A 20445-nucleotide genomic window follows, 5' to 3' on the forward strand; every position below is an offset into this window, starting at 1 on the left:
TTGGCATTTTACACTTTAAGTTATCAGAAAATGGTGTTGTAAATAACATCATCTTCTGTGTGGATGATAGAATCAATCTGTTGAGTAGTAATCATTGAATTAGCATACCTCTCTTCTTGCTCATCCTCTTGGAGATAAGAGTCACCACTCTTAACAATAATCTTGATTCTAGCAATGACATGACTGCCTGGACATTCCTGCACCTTGTTACTCGTCTCAGTCTCACATATTTCAGCATAAATATTGTCTGGCTTTGTGGATATATGTGTGTGTTTTGGTGGTGGGGTCGGTAGGGGCATTAAACTGTCTCTCACCCTCGAGTAATTAGGCTGCAATTCAACGTGAACTGGTGTTTCAAGGACACTCGTTGAAATCGATCTTTGAACTGGTAATTTTGAATTGGCATGATGATTCTGGGACGTGACATCCGCTTCTAAACTCGAGTACCGCTCCTTGGCCTTGACAACAATTTCCGGTTTCACTGCAAATGTAAATGACGCTGATTTTTTCGCTGGATTTCTGTTACGACCACCGACGTGTGTTAGTTTCGTTATACGTTCTAAGAAACCATTTGATGAATTTTGATTGCGGCTCTGACTCCGTTCACGTACTGTTGTTTTCTTCAGGTGTTCAATACCATCACGTAAACTCTGGAGGATGGGTTTTGTCTCGCCTCTTGGTTTTATCTTTTTTAAATGCATCTCCCGTCCTTCTTCATTAATTGGAGTACTTGAGTTTGTGGTTGGAATTTTTTGAGGGGCCACTCGAGGCTCCGTTGCCCGATCTCCAACTGCTCGGCTTTAATCACATAAAAATATTCCAGTTGATCAATCGTCGAATAATTCCAAATGAGAAATTTGCGATAATTATTTTTCAACTCACTAAGAAACGATTATTCAAGGATAAATAAATAAATTAGCAATTGAGTTTAGAATAGATTTTTCGATTTTCACACGAGTTTTTTTGTCGTTGCGAATAATTGTTTTGTTATGAATTCAGAGAAAATGCATTTTGCTCGGAAATGTTTCGTGATCGAAATGATAGTACTTTTCAGAAGTAAAAAATTTACTCATCACACTCCAGCATTGGTCCAGAATTGTATCACGAACGATAATTTTTTACACGAATTCAGAGAACCCCTCTAATCTCAACCTCTCATCTCAACTTGGTATTTAGCGGTGAGATGAAAAATGCAAGAAAACTTATCGATGAAAAACGAATAACAACTGAAACGAGAGTTGAATTACAATAGTTACCTGCAGGCAGCGAGTAATCGTTGCATCTTTGGGGAAGTGAGTAGTCTAGCTTCAGAAGGATATCCTAATGTTGCTCTCCTGACTCTTGGTGCGCCATTACCAGATGCAACGAGCTCCAGCATCTCAGGATTATGAACGGGCCGTTCAGGTACAACACAACCAAGGACAATTGAGCCCCTCGTGGAGGTTTCCAGTTGCATGAGACCACCATATTCTCTTGGCAATGGCACCGGAAGTGGACCCGCTACCAGTCGTACCTTTACACAGAGCAAATAAAAAAATACACACACACAGACGAGCACTAACAAAGAGAATAAAATGATAAAGACACAGTCATGATCGGTTTATCTATCCATCGATCTATTATAGATGCTCGAGATACTCACCCTGAGGGGCAACGCCCGTTTCACAAGATGATGCACCCTGTAGAGAACAGCATCGCTTCCTGTGTCCGCATTGCTACTCTGGCATATTGCGTAAAATTCACCGCGCGATGATAATGCCGCAAAGACCTCGCGACCGTGAGAATTTAAACACTGGGCGTATTGGTCTTTCTCTGCTGTTCCACCGGTGATACCAAAGGCACTGTATTTTCTCGTGTCTTGAAAGACCGCTATTAATCGCAGCACTTCACCAGCACGAATCGTCGTCTTCGTGTAGTGAGCCCGTAGATTTCCATCCCCTGTACAATATTTTCACTCCTAATTAATCCACTATTCCAGGACAATAATTACTCATTAATGCAATTGAGGATGTTATATACAAAATTATGTCAAAATGCCAGAGTGGGAGAATAATAGCTGCGAATCAATATTGCCTTGCGCATAAAGCGAGTGCCTGATGCCTTTGGGATTATTCATTTTTTCAATTAAATTTTATTTTCTTTTTTTTTGGTGGAGGGAATTTTTTCTTTTTGGATCGTTGACGATGTGAACCGGTTACACCTCACTTACGCGTAATGCGAATACATGAGGCATTCGCGGCTGCAGATGTGGAGTGGGTGGGAGTGGGAGGGGGGTGGTAGGACGAGGGAGGGGGAGGAATGGAGAGGGAGGGGGAGGAAGGGAGAGGATCAATTAATCGGGATTGTCGATGGAAGAAGTAAAGTGGCGCGTGAGGGAGCATGACATGGTAACTAACTAACCCATCTTGGAGTGCGTGAGGGTGTAGGCACGTAGTGGCGCCGCAAGAAGAAAAGCTGGTACCCCGGCACGCACTAGGTTCTCGATCCGGCGATATACTCGTGCATTGCCCATTGCGTTGCTACCTGACACCACTGAAAACCATCCTGCAACAGAATAAATTGCACCATTACTTTTTATAATCCTCCGGGTTTCGAAAAAATCAGCTCAGGATTGGGGATTTTCTGGATTTCATGTTTGTGTCCCTCATATACTGGGGATCCTGGGGCAACGTCAACACCTGGAGTGGAGTGGAGACATTCAAAATTGTTGCGTTCATAATTTTTTATGGGTTTCTATGGGAGATATAAAAAAATTAAGTAAGTGGTTGGAAAAAATTTAATTAAAAACATGTGCATGATAGGAGTACTTTCGTATTTGAGGGTTTATAGAAAATTGGCTCATCGGGGGAAATAATTTTTGTACTTGGAGCATTGAAGCATTGATGTTTATGATCGAAAGGGATTTTTACGGTTGTCCTACTTCGTAATCTGTAACTTTATAGTTTTTATCTAGTGGTAATCTGGATTTTTCGAAATAAATGTTTCACTTGAAAAAAAAATTGGATTGAAATTTTCTACTCTAATGGTAATTGCCGTCCAAGTAAATATGACCACTTAAAAAGACCGCCAGAGACGTACAATATCCGCGAGATAACAACCTTCGCTAAAATGATATCTTTGTTTCTCGAAATAAAGTTTCCTGGAAATGAACGAAATAAATGTCAAATTGAAGCACATCTGTTTTTCAAAATAAAATGATTTTTCTCTGAACTTGTTACTTGTTGGGATTTTTATTAGTCTCATAAAATGTGATTGAGCTTAATTCGTCATAAACCCCGACTTCTGTTAAGCGCAAAATTTCTGAGACCTTGAATGAAGGAAAACCATCGAGCTAATGCACCATTAAAAAATACTGTTGATTGTCTAAAATACAATTGAATAATAGATTTCCAAAATCATTCAGAATGTTTCTCTCAGTGTAAAAATCTGTAATAGTTACACCTTTTGTTTGCATAATAGCCTTCCTTGAGAGTCCCGAGAGAAAATATTGAACCATTTATCAGCGCTGAATAACTCCAGTGTAGCTAGTACCGCGATAAAACCTGGTTTAGATTTATAAAGATTATGGTAATGAACCAGAGACGCTCGTGTCCCCCATAAGTTGTCACGTAACTCACACGTTCCCTTGTCGTAATATCTTAATCCGTGATACAACGAGAATAAGTGGGTGTCTATTTACGTTAAAAAAAATCCCCCACATCGTGGTATGACTTGTGTCAATCCTGAAAGCTCCATCTTAATTAATTAATAAGCCAGAATCACGCAAGGATCGTTAGCGCCTCGAGTGTACATCTCTAACGCATGCATTAGCATTTTCCACATGACCAACATTATCGTTCGGGTTCAGTGATACTTGCCCTTGAACTCTGTATAAAATTACGAAATTAATCAGCCGAGCAATTAATTAATTACCTTAATGACATCAACGACACCCTTGCGGCCCCGTAATTTGTTGCCTTTTCGCGCACCGAGGAATCCAACGGGTATTAAAACACAAACAAGCCGTACATGTAATACCATAAACTGCACGATTAAAAAATAAAATTTAAAAAAACAATTCTGATGAATTGTTGGTGATAAATAGTGAATTCCTCGCGAGACGAAAATGCTCAAGAAGTGCCGGTTTGAATTATCGAAAACCTAGGGGCTATATAACATCTTCCGTTATCAAGTTATTAAATTTATATTATTTTTTTTAAGTCATCATCAATACCACTACTATTACACTCGTGTACATCCAAGATGAATGTTGGGATTTTCGTGTTGTGTATAACAAATTGTGTGGGAACAGGATAAATGGGCAGTATAGTTTTGAGCGGAATTGTTCATTCGCACTCGTGATTTTTTTTTATGGTTTTATATAAGAATAATGGAAAAACGAAGACACGAATGATAAAAAATAATAAATAATGTGGGAAGTGAGCGTAAAGTACTGATCACTCTGAAAAATCAGGAATACCGGTTCAATTAATTGAGTAAAATATTCCCCTCCATTTCTCCTCAACCCCCACGCCGACCTGTGCATGTGATAGTGCTCATGTACCTTTTTATGTTTTTCTACGTGCGATTTCCGTTATGTCATCTATAACGGGGGTCTCTCCTCACGGTGAACGCCTCACACACACCATTTATGTTATAGTCCCTCTTTTCTATTACGAGTTCCATTAATTCCATCGTGTCTCCTATAGAGTTCTTCTCAAAATCTCTTAAATCTTTACACCTTTTTATTTATATTTTTATGGCGAACAGTTAAAAAAAAAAAGAACTGCTAAATGATCACTTTCTGTTTGAAATTCTCCGTTGTGAATTTGAGACTGAAATTTTTGGCATTCAAGAAACTTTTCACATCTTTCAACGCAGCGTCACGGATTATATTTTTTGACATCCCCTCCTCGATCGATTTTAGAACAAAAATTGTTTGCCATTTAAACCGCATCATTGGGTACAGCCAAAAATAATGAAATCAATCGGCCGTTTTATTTTCGAGGAATAATTCCAGAAATAGCGAAAATTTTTTGTATTTCATACGATGAAAAATGGATACTTATATTTTATGTACTGGAAAAAAATGGCGCTTTTATCTGGATCGTTTTATAGTGCGCATTTTTTACAGAGGTAACATTAACAAGTGACGCGTTAATAAATAAAAGAAAAATGAAGGCGCGTCTCTCGCACAGTTTGATCTCATGCCAAGCAGAAAATTCGAAGCGTTTCGTTTCGCTTTAATGCACCAGATGCAGGAGGTATGTGTATACATGTTTTGCGGCTGATATTTGAGAGTGAATCCCAGGTGTACGCCACGTGCCCTGCGTGAAGTCAGGGGGTGTTATTTCATACGGTGTAAGTCAGGCGAGAAGAATAAATAAATGATGGTATCGCTTTTTTTCTTGCCATTACACAATTTGAGGTGCTCCTCTTCCTTCACTTTCTATTTTCATCGGATATAGTTGGGGCATAGTTGAGTGGCAAGTTCTCCCACATAGAGAGCATAATTATATCCACTTCAATGAGGCTTCATGAATTTACGAATCAACTGTAGATACACTCAACTCGCTGTTACACGTCATAACCACCTCTGATTCTCTCTCTTTGTTTTTCATTGTTAATCTTCCGGTTGAACTAATTAACTTATGCAATTATGGTGGAATACCACCCGTGTTATTGATTTAATTGCCGTGCCGCAAGAACCAGTGCCAACACACTAGTTACAATTCAACTGACTTTTCACATGTACCCGCAACACAATTTTGCAAGTCAACTCATTGAAATTTTAATTATCCTGAGATTATTGCAGTCAACCTCTTTTTTTTTACATACTCCCTACTCCTTGAAATTACAATTACGCATTTCGTACATTTACAAAATCTTCGCTAATTCAATCGAATCATCGGTTTTTTAGATTATTTTTTTTTTGCATTCTATTTCATGTTCGATAATTTCCTTGGGCTTCAATTAATAAAATCGTTTTGGCTCGCAGAAATTTAAATCCTGTGTCATGCGCTGATGAAAACGATTTCTATCTCCATTGGGTGAGTTAAAACTTAATTAAATGATGGCATGACCGGTTCTGTGATTAAAAAAAAAGTTGATTTACATAATAAATTATCCATATTTATTTCTAAGTGCCCGGATAAAAAAAAATTTTAATGGGAAAATTTTTTCCAAACTTTCGCAAAATTTTTGGAAAACTTTTCAGAATTTTTTTTTATAAAGCAGAAAAAAAAGTGAAAAAAAAAATTTTATTTTTGGAAAAGGTTTTGAAAAATTTTTCAAAACATTTCTCAAAAATACAATTGTTGTACTTTCCATTTTTTTTGTTAAAAAAAAAAATTCCGGAAAAGTTTTCCAGAAATTTTTTGAAAATTTGGAAAAAATATTACGATTACAATTTTTTTTACCCGGGTTAATATCAAGCTAGAATTTATTGGACTGTGACAATAAAAATGCGATAATTACGTATATTTCGATTTTCATATTGTAATTGATTCTTCGCATACTTATTGTTGCAATTAAGATTGTAAGAGTTGGGATTTTCATTGAAATTGTGAAAGGGGCACATCTGGTGGTTGGGTGTGGCTGAAACGTACAAAAGAGGTTTCAGGACGCGAGTGGATCATCCCGAGGATCTTGAAACTGCTGGTCCTCTGGACAGATGCTCACTGCCTACCTCCAGGTGGGTTTTGAAAAGCCCTTGGATATTAATTTTTCCTTTCATTCTATTTTCCACCCATGCGTGCACGAACTTTCTTTCCTCAGAATCACAGGGGTCCCAACATTGTTCCTGCCATTGAGAGGACGATGACCTCCGAAGGTTTCCCCTTGTCATAAGATTGATGTATTACGAAGAAATTTTTTCAATCGATTGATTCAATCCATCCACTATTTCATAAGCAACGAAAATTGCCCATCGATTCATCTAAATACCGTAAAAATTTCGGAAAACTTCTCCAAAAAATTTCAACATGCTTCAACTTCTTCTTTCCGAAAAAAATAAAAAAAATCGGATGATACCGGCAATAACTCGTTGAATGAGAGTTTATAGAGGAATGTAGGGTTTATTCTTCAATAAAGTTCTTAATCGTCATATCGTAAGATTTGAGGAATTTATGAGATAATTAACATGTCGAGTTCAGTTTTAAGGCAATGATAAATATTCTCTGCCTACTGATTCATAATGAGCACGTGCTGTTTTAGTTGATTCATTCGTTTTACTCCCCATCTATTCTTGTTAGTACTACAAATGGAAATTATTTTATAAGGAAGTATTTATCATGAGCAATAAATATTTCAATGGGCAGTTTCTGTCTGCAACTCTCCCGGGGATCAATAAAGTTACCATGTCTAGGGGTGTGGCGAAAGAATGATATCTCCTGTCTGATTACTATTCACGGTTCATCGGGCTACAATTCTGTTTTGTTTCATTTCAAGATCGATGGGACCATTCAAGCCTATCCTCAAAGAAGAAACCAGTGAAAGCTGGGAATTACGTTTCACTGACGAATACGTACTTCATAGTCGACCATCCGAATAGCTTTATCCTGAATTCTCCATAATAATACACGCAGCAAATATTTTTCTGATTTGTCACTTGAATTTCTGCCTTTAGAGAATTCTGGGTGTGGGCATCTGCTTTCCATTTTTCAGTGGAAATAAATACTCAATTGACGGAAAAAAATAAAAAGAAAAGAATTATTTGATTTTTAAATTTGGCATTAAACATTTATTTGATAACCCCAAGGAAAAATGAATAACGAGGGGTTAAAGACCTTTCGATTGGAAAAATTACATAGGAATTTTTAACGGTGCTTATAGTTTGAGAATATGACATTCCTTGAGACCCTCATAACCCTCATGACTCTGATAAATCTTAATAGGCTCTGGTCAATAATACGTTACATCATCACTATCCACCGATGTTTGTAAATTTTCGGTTCATGTCAGTAGATTAAAAAATTCAAACGAAATTTCCTGGATTGGAGTGGGAATGACGATTGGATAATGATTGATTGAACTGCTCTTCAATTTGTCATCCCTCGAGGTATGCCGAATCTATTACAAAGTCCATCTTACTTTTTTATTCTCATGTACCGGTAAGTTTATTTACTTTATTACAAGTTATGACTGAAGTTGTTAGGAGTATCTCCAGAGGGTAGATCACACACGTTGAGGTAGGTTGTACCGCAATTGATGGATTGAAAGCATTCGAAGGGTGCGGACTTCCCTGACAGTGATAGAATACCGCCCTCATTGGAGGATTCATTTTATCAATGTTTTCTCAATTGTTCGTTCACCGTTATTCATTTCAAAACGTAACCATCTCAATGGCCGGGGAATATTCACTCCCATTCATAATATTTGAAAAATAATTATGTTATCATTTTAAAAAATGGGATACACATGAAATTTTGGCATTGGTAAATATAATATTTCGATAAATTCGGTTCGATTACTCGAGATTCATAAATTGATAATTTTAAATGAAAATGGAAAATGTTTTACAATGAAATTGGGAAAATTTCCGTAGAGTATATAATGATGATTGGATTGATATTTCTCGATAGTAAAAATATTGAAAATTTACAACTTAAGTGAAACGATTCATTAAATGAAGATAAATTTTGATAATAAAAATAACTTTCAGGTATAAATGGGATGGGATGAAGAGGCAGTGGAATCGGTGGAATCGGTGGTTTAACTCGAATGAGTTCGGTGACTAGATAGATCGAGTCCGGTTGGTTGTATATTGGAGGACTGGTACCGGTGGTGTGCGGCAAGCCGTAAGATTCGCAAGGCCGTCGAGTATCCGCGACATAATGACCGTTATTTAAAAGCCAACGCACAAACATAACAGAGATTGTGTATGAGCATTACCAGAATGGGGGTGTGTGAGATTTCAACCACGAGATGAGGTGAGACATTCTTTCAGGTATTTGCGCAAGTACCTGATATCACGAATGCGAGTGCCCGAGTGTCTGGATCGTTCGTCAGACCGCGCGCATTATAATAAACACTTTTATTCTCCGTGTAATAACGTAAAAATTGTTCTTACGAAAAATTGGTCTTTCAGGGGTAATCCAAACGAAAAATCACGATGACAGTTATTATGGTGGTATGGGGCACTTTGCACACCTCTTTCTTCGTTATAATCGTCGCCCCGAGGAAATTGATATTTTGAGTTTTTTTAGGTCAAGACCATTTTTTTTTTGGATGCCTGGGTAAAAAAAAATGTAGTCGGAATATTGTTTCGAAATTTTCAAAAAATTTCTGGAAAACTTTTCAGAATTTTTTTTTTTTATGAAGAGAAAAAAAATCGGAAGACAAAACAATTTTATTTTTGGGAAAGGTTTTGAAAGGATTTTCAAAAATTTTGATAGGAACGTTTTTTTATAATTTAGATGGCGTATTTTTTGAGAATATTGAAAAATTTAAAAAGTAAGAAGACAACGGGATAATTAAAAAAAAATTATATTCGTAAACATTTCTAGGAAATTATAAAAAAAAATTTTCAGAACATTTTTCAAAAATACGATTGTTGTGCTTCCCATTTTTTTTGTTTAAAAAAAAAAATTTTGAAAATTTTTCCAGAAATTTGAAAATTTGGAAAAAATATTCCGATTACAATTTTTTTTTTATCCGGGTAGTGAATAATTATAGCTTCAGATTGCACACGGCGAGAAATATTCAATACAAATGCCCAAACTTTCCGGTAATATTACCGTTTGCTCTCTTCTGTTACTTCAAAGAGATAATCCAATTTTTACCGAGAGAAAGTTATAATCACAAATCAACAGCTCAATCGATGAAAGGGAAAGGACCGAACTCAAGTTTTGACTTATCGAGAGATCACAGGTTTCATCACTTCGAGGAGAAAAAAATGTTTGAAAATTGACGCATGCTGTTTTGATGACTAGATTATTCAGAATGGAAATTGAGAAAGTGTATTATTAAAGCTGATGAATTATCACCATCGATTTATAAATCTTTTGCATTTCTACATATCACCTAAAACGTTCATCGAGTGTTAAATCCCCATCGATTATATTTTGGATATATTCAATATAATTCCAGAAAAAAAACTCCATCTCACAACTCTTGGATTATATCTTTTTCAATGCGGGATGCCTTTTATCGTTATATCTTCTAAGAAACTAATTTAAAACATTCAACAATGGAAAAGCTGAATGGGTCAATATGTTCTCCATAATATGTGATCAAATTGATACCGGCGTTTGTTCCAATCAAAGGTCTTGGTGTAGACCTCATTAAATATCTTTCACTATAACAAAACCCTTCACTGTCTCGCGAGAAATCTTGGACTTTTTTTCTTTTCAATGTATCAGTGCCTCCAGTAGCCCATTGTACCGGTAAGATTTATATCGATTCATACGAGCGATTTATAAAGATGATTTACACACACAGTATTTACCAAGCGATCTTGATTCTTAAATTGCGAACGTACATGCATGATTCCTAAACGATACAACGAAAACCTATTTAATTCTAAATTTTATTCATTTTAAAAATATCACATCCAAAAATTTGGCTGAAGAAAAGTTCACTCGAATATTATTCAGAGAGAAAGTGCAATAAGACATTTTCTATTTCCATTTCCAAAATATTGATTTGGAAAAATCGTTCGAGTTCTATCGATTTATACATCTTCGTCGTAGGTTTGGGAATACCCTGAATTATTGAGACCATTAAAACATCATAAAACGAGTAGGAACTCCCAGCATTTGAAAAGGAGAGCACTTGAACCAGATCAGAGCCCATTGTGTGGATTTCTCCGAAGCAATAAAGGAACGAAAAGATTCGACAAAAAATATTTAAAAAATAAATGAAAAAATGTACATTCCTGGTGCACTTTATAATCGCAAATCTCAAGGTACATCCTTAATAAGCACCAGTGCTATCTTGAGCAATATCTTCATTTTTACCGTGTAGTCCACGCGGGATTCCTTTTCTTCATCTCCAAGGGATTCGTGATGGCGGATAATCTTCTCAGAAAACATCAAACTCTAGGCAAAAGTACCATTGATGCACACAACCACCTAAAGTTTTTAGATTGTGCACAATTTTGTTTTTACTCTCATCTACTCCCTAAGTCGATTATAATAGATGGGGATAGGCTGTTCCTTGTGACGAAAATGGTAACTCCCATGAAACTGAGAGTTTCTTTTTCACCAGCTAATCGTCATCTTCATGATCGTCACATCAATGGAACAATTCGTGGTTCGTTGACTTCGAGATCGTATTTTCATTCCACGCTTATTCATTTGCTAAGAATTATTTTTTTCACTCATGCAGTGATTTTTCAAGAAATAATTCAATTTGGATTGTTTTCTATTGCATTCATGAGTATTGATGAATATTCCTACGCAATTTTCATAGCAGCATCTCAAGATTGTGGGAAGACTTGGATTTTTCTCAAGAATTTATTTTCTGTATGAGGAGACCTTTAAGGCCTTTAAAGCCTCACAGTTGGATATTTTTTTCTCTTAACCCTTTTTTGTTTTTTTTTCAATTTTCAATTTTTTAAATTTTCGCTTTATTCAGATAATTTCCGTGGAATGACTCCCATGATTGTATTCTAATCTACATTTCAAGCCCCAAAATAACTCAAACATTCCAATCCCTAAAGGCCATGCAGCTGCATACAAATTCACTTTATTTGATCTGAATTGCACCCTACACATCGATTCATGACTGCACGTGCGTACATTCGATAAACCACTTGCAGGAGACAGTAGTCACGATGAAACGGAACTGTGTCGTGCATTTCACGAAGTCTGTCATCTTACGCAATTGTAATGAGCAAAACGGGTCATGAAGTAGAACACTGGAATGCAAATACCGTGCATTCAATCCGGGGAGTAAATCTCACAATAATGATTCACAAAATTGAACTATTAATTCCCAACTTGACATCCACTAAAGACCATTGAATTTCATCATTGAATGGCGAATCGGTTTATCACTTGACACCACCCCATGAAAAAATATCAGATAATTTCCATAGAATACGATAAATTCTTCCTACGGATGCAACCGTTAGATTGTTTGACACAAAGTGTGAAGACGTGGGAGGAAGAATCAAAATGCCAGAGGATTTTCACCGATCGCCATTATAGGAGTGATAGGACAGAGTCGAATGATTGCGAATGAAAGAAACTTCTCGTGGGTAGTCAGGCAAGGTCGTTGAAACATCATTGTAAATACTATTTTTATTAAATTTCCGTCGTGTTAATGTCATGTCTACATTATGTTAGTCTTCTTCAGGGTAATATTGTAATGGGTAGGATATGTTGGTTTTAACTTTGGAGGACAGTTGGATTATCTCCACCCTCTTGAGTAATATGTTAACATTGAAGACGAATCACCACGTATCGTCGCTGCAATTATGTGAGCTCGCCTCATCGACATCTTTCGAGATGCACGATACCCCTTAGTGGCTCTTATCCCATTCTCACACATTCGCATCGTCTGACTCACGTGCTGGCAAATTGATCAAGCAAATAGACGATGGTGCACAACATCGTGTTTAACATTTTAACTTCCACTCAGTGGTTTATTTATATTTTCTATTCAGTGAATGAAGAATGACGGATACAGTAGAATTACCTTAATTCGTGCAGCCCTCCCCTATCGGCATTTTCTCCCTCAAAAATATTTCCCCTCCTTCGCATGCATTGCCCATCTCAATTGCAATATCATGCACGTAGAAATGGGTACAAAAGGTCATATCAATCGTATTCATTTGAAAATTGAGAATTTTTGATTTTTTTTTTAATATAGGTAAAACCAAAAAAATTTGGGTGACAGAAAAGAAAAAATTCTGGTAGCGTTGGGAAAACGTGAACAAGAATAACTGATTCAATTATTTATTTCCATTATCCTTTTGTTAGCTTTTGTTATCTATGAAAACTGGTACACGAAAATGGTTTGAGGAATTTTAATGACTTGAATTTACCTTTTGAGGATCAACTAATTATCCATTACCAATTTTGTTGGTTTATATTTGTTATTGGACATAAAACACTCGAAGATTTTCACTGTTGTAACGATAGACAAGAGCCCATGGGTAATGCCATGCTAATAGGCAGGGTCGCTCACCTGACACATGCACCACTGTACAGTACATAACGGGCTTTGTATTTTCTTTCCTTATCCCTTTCAACTCCTCTGAGCATTTGATTTTTATTTTTTTTTTCTTCTTCCATAGCATCTAATATTTTTTTCCGCCAAGACGTACGAACATTCGAGTCCAGTCAAGTGAATATCCTGGTTGATATGCTGAAGAAATTGCAGTATTCACTATGTACTGTTCGCTGATTGTTCGAGGAAACAATTTTTTCATTGTATTCAGACTGCACACTTGCTGCTAAAGAAGCTGTTTTACTCAGGTAAATAAGTGCCATCCCCGTTGCACACACTCCCAGATTCTCAATTCATTTACATTCGTAAATACCACAAAAACACTTAAGAGCACCAGTTTTTTCGAATATTTACTCAACTTTATGCGTAACGCGTCAAATAATATACTATTTACTCGGGTATTCATCTTCACAAATTCTTAAACTATTTTTAATGCTACGTAATTCTCAGTTACTGCGAATATAATCATTGGCCTGGACTAATTCTGTTGTGCACGATAAGTAGGTGATAACCATGAGTTTAACTATTGTCTTGGATGCCCAGCAAAAACACTCCATTTCGTTCATTCATTACTCTCATTTCCTGTTCTAAAAAAAATTAAATCCATACCACGTCGCATTGAACTCCCGTATCCTGCGTATTATCTACTTAAATGATAGACCACAAAAAGAAAAATTTGGCCAATATAATTTTGCCGAGATTATTTAATGCTAAAAATATTTGCAAATAATTTTCATTTGATTTCTCATCCAAAACAGACTTGACTGGCATAGAATATTATGATGAAAGTGAAAAAAAAAGTTGATTTAGTCAAGTGCAGAGATTACTCTAATCACACTCATCGGGAAGTACAGTGCGAAAGGAAATTACTTCTGCTAAAGTAATTTACTTCTGTCAAGTAAATTTATTTGGCTGAAGTAATGATTTCTCCCAGTGAGATTTTACAAAAAGTTTATATTAGGAAAACCGTACTTGAAAAAATCTACGATTTTCATTAATTCTACTTCAACATCACAGCTATCCACAATTTCCCCCCAATTTTGTATTATTAATTGAGTTGATACCAGTCTCGAATGCAAACATAAATAATAAACATTGCATGATACTTTGTTAGTTTTACCTCCATTTAATATTGAATTGTTTCCTGATGTTGAGAGTGGTACTGGTCCCGCACTCTCAATCATCCACACGATGGTATAATATAAAGAGGGCTATAATACCTAGGGAACTGGTTTTCCCATCCCATCAGGGTATAAAGAAAAAAAAAAAGAAAAGGTGTAAAAAGATAAATGAAAAAGGAAAGAAAAAAATTCAAGTGAAGATATGAGAAAAGCCAGTGATAACGGGACAGGTAAACTCACCAGGATATCCCTCGGGAATGACAATTTCCGGTCCGATTTTAACGTCATGACGATAACGATGAATTAGCAGTGTGGCAGTGACACGTAACGATCGATGCTGTTGTTTGTAGAGTAATACTGGTCGACCACCAGTTGCTTCAAGTCTCACGACTCTTGGTAATGAGAATCGATCGAGAAACTCACGCAGTGGCATAAATCCACCCGACGAACTTGAATTACCCTCAGCTGTTGCTTCACGTGAGCTAGGCAGAGATTTAGGTAATGACGGAATTTCTCCACTTGACATCGATGAAAATTCACTGTTCGACGACATCTTGATTGATCTATCAGATAATCACGAAATATTATCACAGCCTTATCAGTCACTTGTAAATGTCAATAAAAAATCATTTTCTCCAATAGTATCTCGTCCACTAATAAAGCGGAAGGTGAACCTGCTTGACTTGCCGGTTGATAACAACAGGTATTAAATTCCGGTTACACTTTCTTCAATTATGTCACACTCACTGATCGAGTCACGAGAGAAAGGTGAAGATGTGTTGCACCGTCACTGTCACTTTTTCCCTTTTTTTTTATCCACACGGATAAAACAATTGAGAGTATAAAAATCCTGGAATGGCAGTACTCGTTGTCACGGCTCACGGAAGAATCAAATCATCTGTGAAACACAAGACCAATTTACTCCTTGAGTTTTCTCCGTCGTGGTTAGTCAAGTGGATAAAATTGCTGTTTTCAAATCACTTTCTTCAGCTATTCGATGTACTTGAATTATCATTTTTCCGAGCAGTTTCAACGGTTTCAATTGTTGGTGATTATCAATATAATGGATATATCGATATGTAAGTCTGCTTTCGTCTGGTTTATTCCGTTGGTGTGGATAGATGCATGTGTAAAATCATCGGGAGCTGGGCAAGAGTAAACTTCTAACTCACTGATCGGAATCCGTTGCCGCAGGAGCAACGGAACGCAGCGAGGAGAGATCGTTGTGCTCAACGGAGAGTTGCAATTATCCGCCCCTGTTGCCCTCCTTATCATTTACTCAGTCGCAATTTTCCGCAGGTACATTGCGACCACGAGATGCTGCTACAGTAGACCGAGTGATGGGTCCCAATGAAGAAACGAACAGACCGGATCGAAATGAAGGGAATCGGTCATGCACGCATGAATTTTAATACTTATATCACGAGAATTTCATGTACTTTTGTCCAGTCAGTACTGTACTCCCCCCATTCACTCACTCCAATGATTATTCACCACTTACTATTAAAGTAAACCGGTTGTCGTATCCTTAATAATGTCGCAATCAATCGGAATTCTCTGTGACCGATCGTGCGTCATTCAGTTGAAAATTCGCTGTAGAGATTGTGAATCAATTCTCCACCTGAATGCCAATTTCCTGTGGTTATTCCCCATGACACCATCTCATAAATCATCCGAATTTCGTCGTTGATACGGCGTGTGCTCGATTTTTGTGCAGGTGATAACCACGCCATTCGATCGATTTAACTGGACACAGCGTTACACACCCCAGGGGGGTCCGGGGATATGCACTTGGTGCCCTTGCGATCGGCAAATCCACTAGCACGCTGGGGCACTTATCTCCTTCTACTCGATTCCCCGTGGCGTTTATGATTTACTGCTACTTCTACACTCTACTCCAACGTTCGACCTGCCATTTTTATTCGATCCAGTCGTTTACCATCGCACATCATTTTTTCCATGAATTATCACTCATCATATTACGCCTCTTTCTTCAGTTCCTTTCCCTGCAAAATAAAAGCCAAATATTCTCAGGTTTCCTCCATTCTAAAGAAATCGGCATTAAAGTCGTCAACAAGGATGCGATTGATCTCACTGATTGATTTTGATCTACACATCTTCGGGGATTTTTTCACCGATACACTAGGTGAAGAAGGTAATGCAATGGTATTATAATAATAAATTACAGAAATCCGATATTTTTTTGACGTGTGCTTATTTATTAGTTTCTATAAAAATTCAAATATCCCCCTGATCATTTTGAATTCCACCGATATTCAGAAAATTTCCGGAGAATTTTCCGCGGTAATGATCAAATCAAAAAATTTTTTTTTTTGATCAAATCAAAAAATTAAATCAAACATGAGGTTTAGAACATTTTTATCATACACCCACACACATCCACGGACGGACACGGTTTAATTGCAATTTCGGGATTGAATCGTATTGGGGTGATATACTATAAAAAAATGGGAAATAAAAATTCCATCGATTAGGATCGATTCGGAGGGTGAACTACAAAAAAAGTACCTGTGAAAAAAATTCACATATCCTAGTTTTATAATTCAAAACAGAATTAAAAATTCACATTGCATATGTATCTAATAAAACAATACGATAATAAATAACCCACTGTAGGTTGATAGGTGAATGAAAAAAATGAGAAAGAAAATTCAAGTTTACCACTTCGCAAGAGAGTTAATAATGGATTGAAATGTGAATAGTACTCACACAAGTGAAAATTACGGTGGAATAAATGGTCACTATTTTGGGGTATGGAGATGCGGTGGGACCGGCGGACGCGAAGTCACTGACGCTTGGCAGCCGGCGAGCAGAGTGTAAGATAGGTACTACCACCATTAAAAATACGGTTGTACACCATTGGTTCGTTCCATCTCTACACAATACCCACACCATTGAGCCATGAAACACCAACGTGAACCGTACGCAAGGAGTAACCCCACGACGAAGTGTATTATATCCAAGTTCTGGTTGTTGCGGCACGTCCTGACGCGGGCGTTGATGGTATAAGGGTTCGTGGGTCGCAGCGGCTTCTTAATAGAACACATACGCACTTTATCCTTCGCGTGCCTTTTATTAGCCACAACAACGCTCAACGTTCAACTTCACAACCATTGTGTTTAAATGCCTGAGATATACATGGGGTGGAGAAAAAATGGCAAGCAGGGCATAGGGCAGAATGAGAATAACACTGGAGAATAAGTCTGTGTACTCTTTAAAATGGCACGAGACCGAACGATGTTATTAGAAAAATTATGCCAGAGAAATAAAAAAAAAAGAAAATTAAATTTTGATAATTTTTAAGCGAGACCTACTGCGCGCTCCGTGCGCCGAATTTGAATTTGGCGGGTCCAGTTGACCAATTAGGAATTGGCCCTACGCGTTTCGAGGCATTTCGAGATATTTCGACTCGGGCGAACTTCATTTTTGTGTTTCTACTTTCATAGGAAGGACGAGACCTGCGCACTCCGTGTGCTGAATTTGAATTTGGCGGTACGAGTTGACCAATCAGAAATTGGTCCTACATAGCTCGGGATAGCTTGGTGCAACCAAGTGTTTCTTCAGTGGAAGTCATGAAATATTTTCTATGGACAAGTGAAAAATTCTTCTAGTCAGACAACGGGAGTGCATTGAGTGTACCTCAACCAATCCACCGTGTGGTTTGTTCGGTGAGAAAATGGAACGACCTTGAAGTTTCGTCCTCATGTACTGTACATATATGCGCATGAAACATGAAGAGCTGCACTGGGAAAAAAGTATCGGGGGAAAAAGTTTATCGACTAGGGAATTAAGAACAAGCACTCGAGAGAGGACGAGATTAGACTGGAGATGTGACTCGAATTTTTTCCATTCTTTCCTGCATTCTTCAGTTTCTTCTCGCCATTTTTGAAATTGGAATATTGAGAAATACCAGGCGACCTTGAATTCTCCTAGTTATTTATTTATTATGTGTTTTATAAATCCAAGATATTCTCGAATTTTCTTCTTTAAAATAATATAAACAGATTATTAGAAAATACTTTAGATTTCTTCTCTAGATCTTTGTTTGAAGATATTTTGAGGGGAATAAACTGAATATATTATAGTATAATTTAAAGTAATCTTGCGATAAGGAGAGGCTACGATCAGGAATAATATCCCTGAAAAAAATTTCGAAAAGCAGATCGATACCAAGAATAACATTTTCCTCGTTTTTTTCTCAAAAAAAAAATAATAATAATTTCCAGATATCCTGAAAATACCACTCAATAAGATCCAGAATTTACTGACGTCACCGAGTCGTCATGATATTTTTCCTTCGAATTCCTTCACCCGCAATATTTTCCATCGCCACAATTATCCTGACCATTATATTTTCAGTTCAATTCCGGAGATTCTCCCCCGAGATTAGCCAGGGGTAAAGCAGTTAATCGCGCACTCTGAAATATGAAATGCGATCTTGCCAGGATTGCACTAGGTAAAAGGTAGACTACGAAAACGGTAATAATAACAATAAAAAAAAAACATGTAAAAATATAATGCCCTGAGAAGCTCAACCTTGCAAGGACAAGAACACGAATGACTGAGAGAAGGTGTAAAATACTTTCTCATGTACAATATCTACCTGAAAACTCAGAGGAGGTACGTGACTCGGAGAGTAATGAGTTCTTGCGGAAAATAAAATTTATCCATCTATCAGCCACGAGGCTATATATTTCAGTAATATGCATTAGTGCAAGTTAGACAGTTGAAAGGAATGGTGACGTAGTTGGTAGATGCTCAGAGGCACGTCCCAGATGTCGAGCGTATACTTAATGGAGTAACGCACGAGTTAAATGAAGTTAAGTATCTCGCAATGCCAAGTGCCTTGGACCAGGATGACAGGTGTTACGCACGCCCTGTCAATTTTTTTTTTCCTCCACCAGGGTTTGCTCTTATTTTAGCACATCCTCCTTTTCCTCTCACTGAGATCCTTTTGCCAGACGCCGCGGAAGCTCAGTCCACTCCAAGAGTTTCACTTGTATATATACGAGTCTCACTTCCCCTTCTCAGAATGATTACTTCCCCCGTCATCTTTGAATGTTGTGCTCCCTCTTCCTTTTATTCTTCTGCTTTTTTTCACTGCTTCCCTCTATATTTTGCTCATGCTTTCAATGAAATTGTAAGGCACTTGGATATTTTATCACCTGTCACTTTAGGAGCACACGCTTTCCTGAGAAGCATTTCTTAATTCGTTGTAGGAAAGGAATCGAATGGTTTCAGAATGTTTTTAGGTGGCTGGCGACTTGATTTGAGTTGAGCAATCATGTGGATTGATTTTCAAGTCCTAGCTTGGGTAATGAAAACTTTTCATTGATGATATAAACAAAGTTGAGATCTAAGTCTGGTATTACTGGATTATTCAGGATGCGTTTAAAGATCCAGGCCAGGATAATAAAAGGTGATAAAAGGATGAGACTTGACTTAAATTTCATTGAGGTGATGAAGTTGCTAGCACTGTTTTAACTCTATGCTTGGCAACTTCCTGGTCTTTTCACTTGAAAATAAAAACCAGATATCCTGGTTCACCCACGCAAATGGGATCGGATTCTCTCGACTAGCGTCCCAGCCCTAGCCACACCAGGATATATCCTGGTTTTCCATTTCCCATTGCCCACCTTTTGTGAAACGATAAAGATCTAGGTGATTTTATGTTTTAGATCGACGAAATTATCGTCCAGTGGTTGATAAAAATAATGTGAATGTCAGTGAGATACTTTCATTTGGAGATTTTATATCGTGAAAATGTTTGAACTCATGAAGTGTTTACGGTGCCAATTTATTTTTTTTTAATTTATTTCTTACGGTACACTCGAGCGAAATTTTATATTTGGACTCTTTTGTCTGCCACGTTTTTCCATGCGTACGACGTGCAGTGGTGACTATCAATTTCATATTGGCACTCGTCTAATGCTCCATATGGAAGTTGCTGAAAGAGTGCTACAGGAATTCCAAGTGACAGGTGCCTCGGACAATGTCATCCTCAACACCTCAGTCACTGAATTGAATACAAAAATATCTCTCATTTGTTGATGCAAAGAGCCTTTTGTCTGAATTTTTTTTAGGGATAGCCTCGGTAGACGAATCCTTTCAAATGTCATTCTCTGGTGATAGATAATGGTTCGCTGAA

General features: G+C 37.3%; 1 protein-coding gene across 2 annotated transcripts; it reads right to left on the bottom strand.

Annotated features, from left to right (window-relative positions):
* Position 1: 1 nt before the first annotated feature.
* On the bottom strand, positions 2-17082 carry LOC105267759 (uncharacterized). Of its 2 annotated transcripts, XM_011306831.1 has the most exons (6): positions 17007-17082; positions 14517-16282; positions 2401-2544; positions 1643-1938; positions 1257-1513; positions 2-798 (listed from the first exon to the last, which is right to left on the bottom strand). In XM_011306831.1, exons 2-6 carry the CDS (start codon positions 14827-14829, stop codon positions 24-26), a joined length of 1785 nt encoding a protein of 594 aa, XP_011305133.1. In that variant the 5' UTR covers positions 14830-16282; positions 17007-17082; the 3' UTR covers positions 2-23. The 2 variants fall into 2 exon arrangements, with proteins under 2 accessions (XP_011305133.1, XP_011305134.1); XM_011306832.1 differs by lacking the exons at positions 14517-16282; positions 17007-17082 and adding an exon at positions 4544-4609.
* Positions 17083-20445: the final 3363 nt, after the last annotated feature.

This window comes from Fopius arisanus, unplaced genomic scaffold (assembly GCF_000806365.1).
Source record: "Fopius arisanus strain USDA-PBARC FA_bdor unplaced genomic scaffold, ASM80636v1 scaffold00050, whole genome shotgun sequence".
In the NCBI taxonomy this organism is placed as follows: domain Eukaryota; kingdom Metazoa; phylum Arthropoda; class Insecta; order Hymenoptera; family Braconidae; genus Fopius; species Fopius arisanus.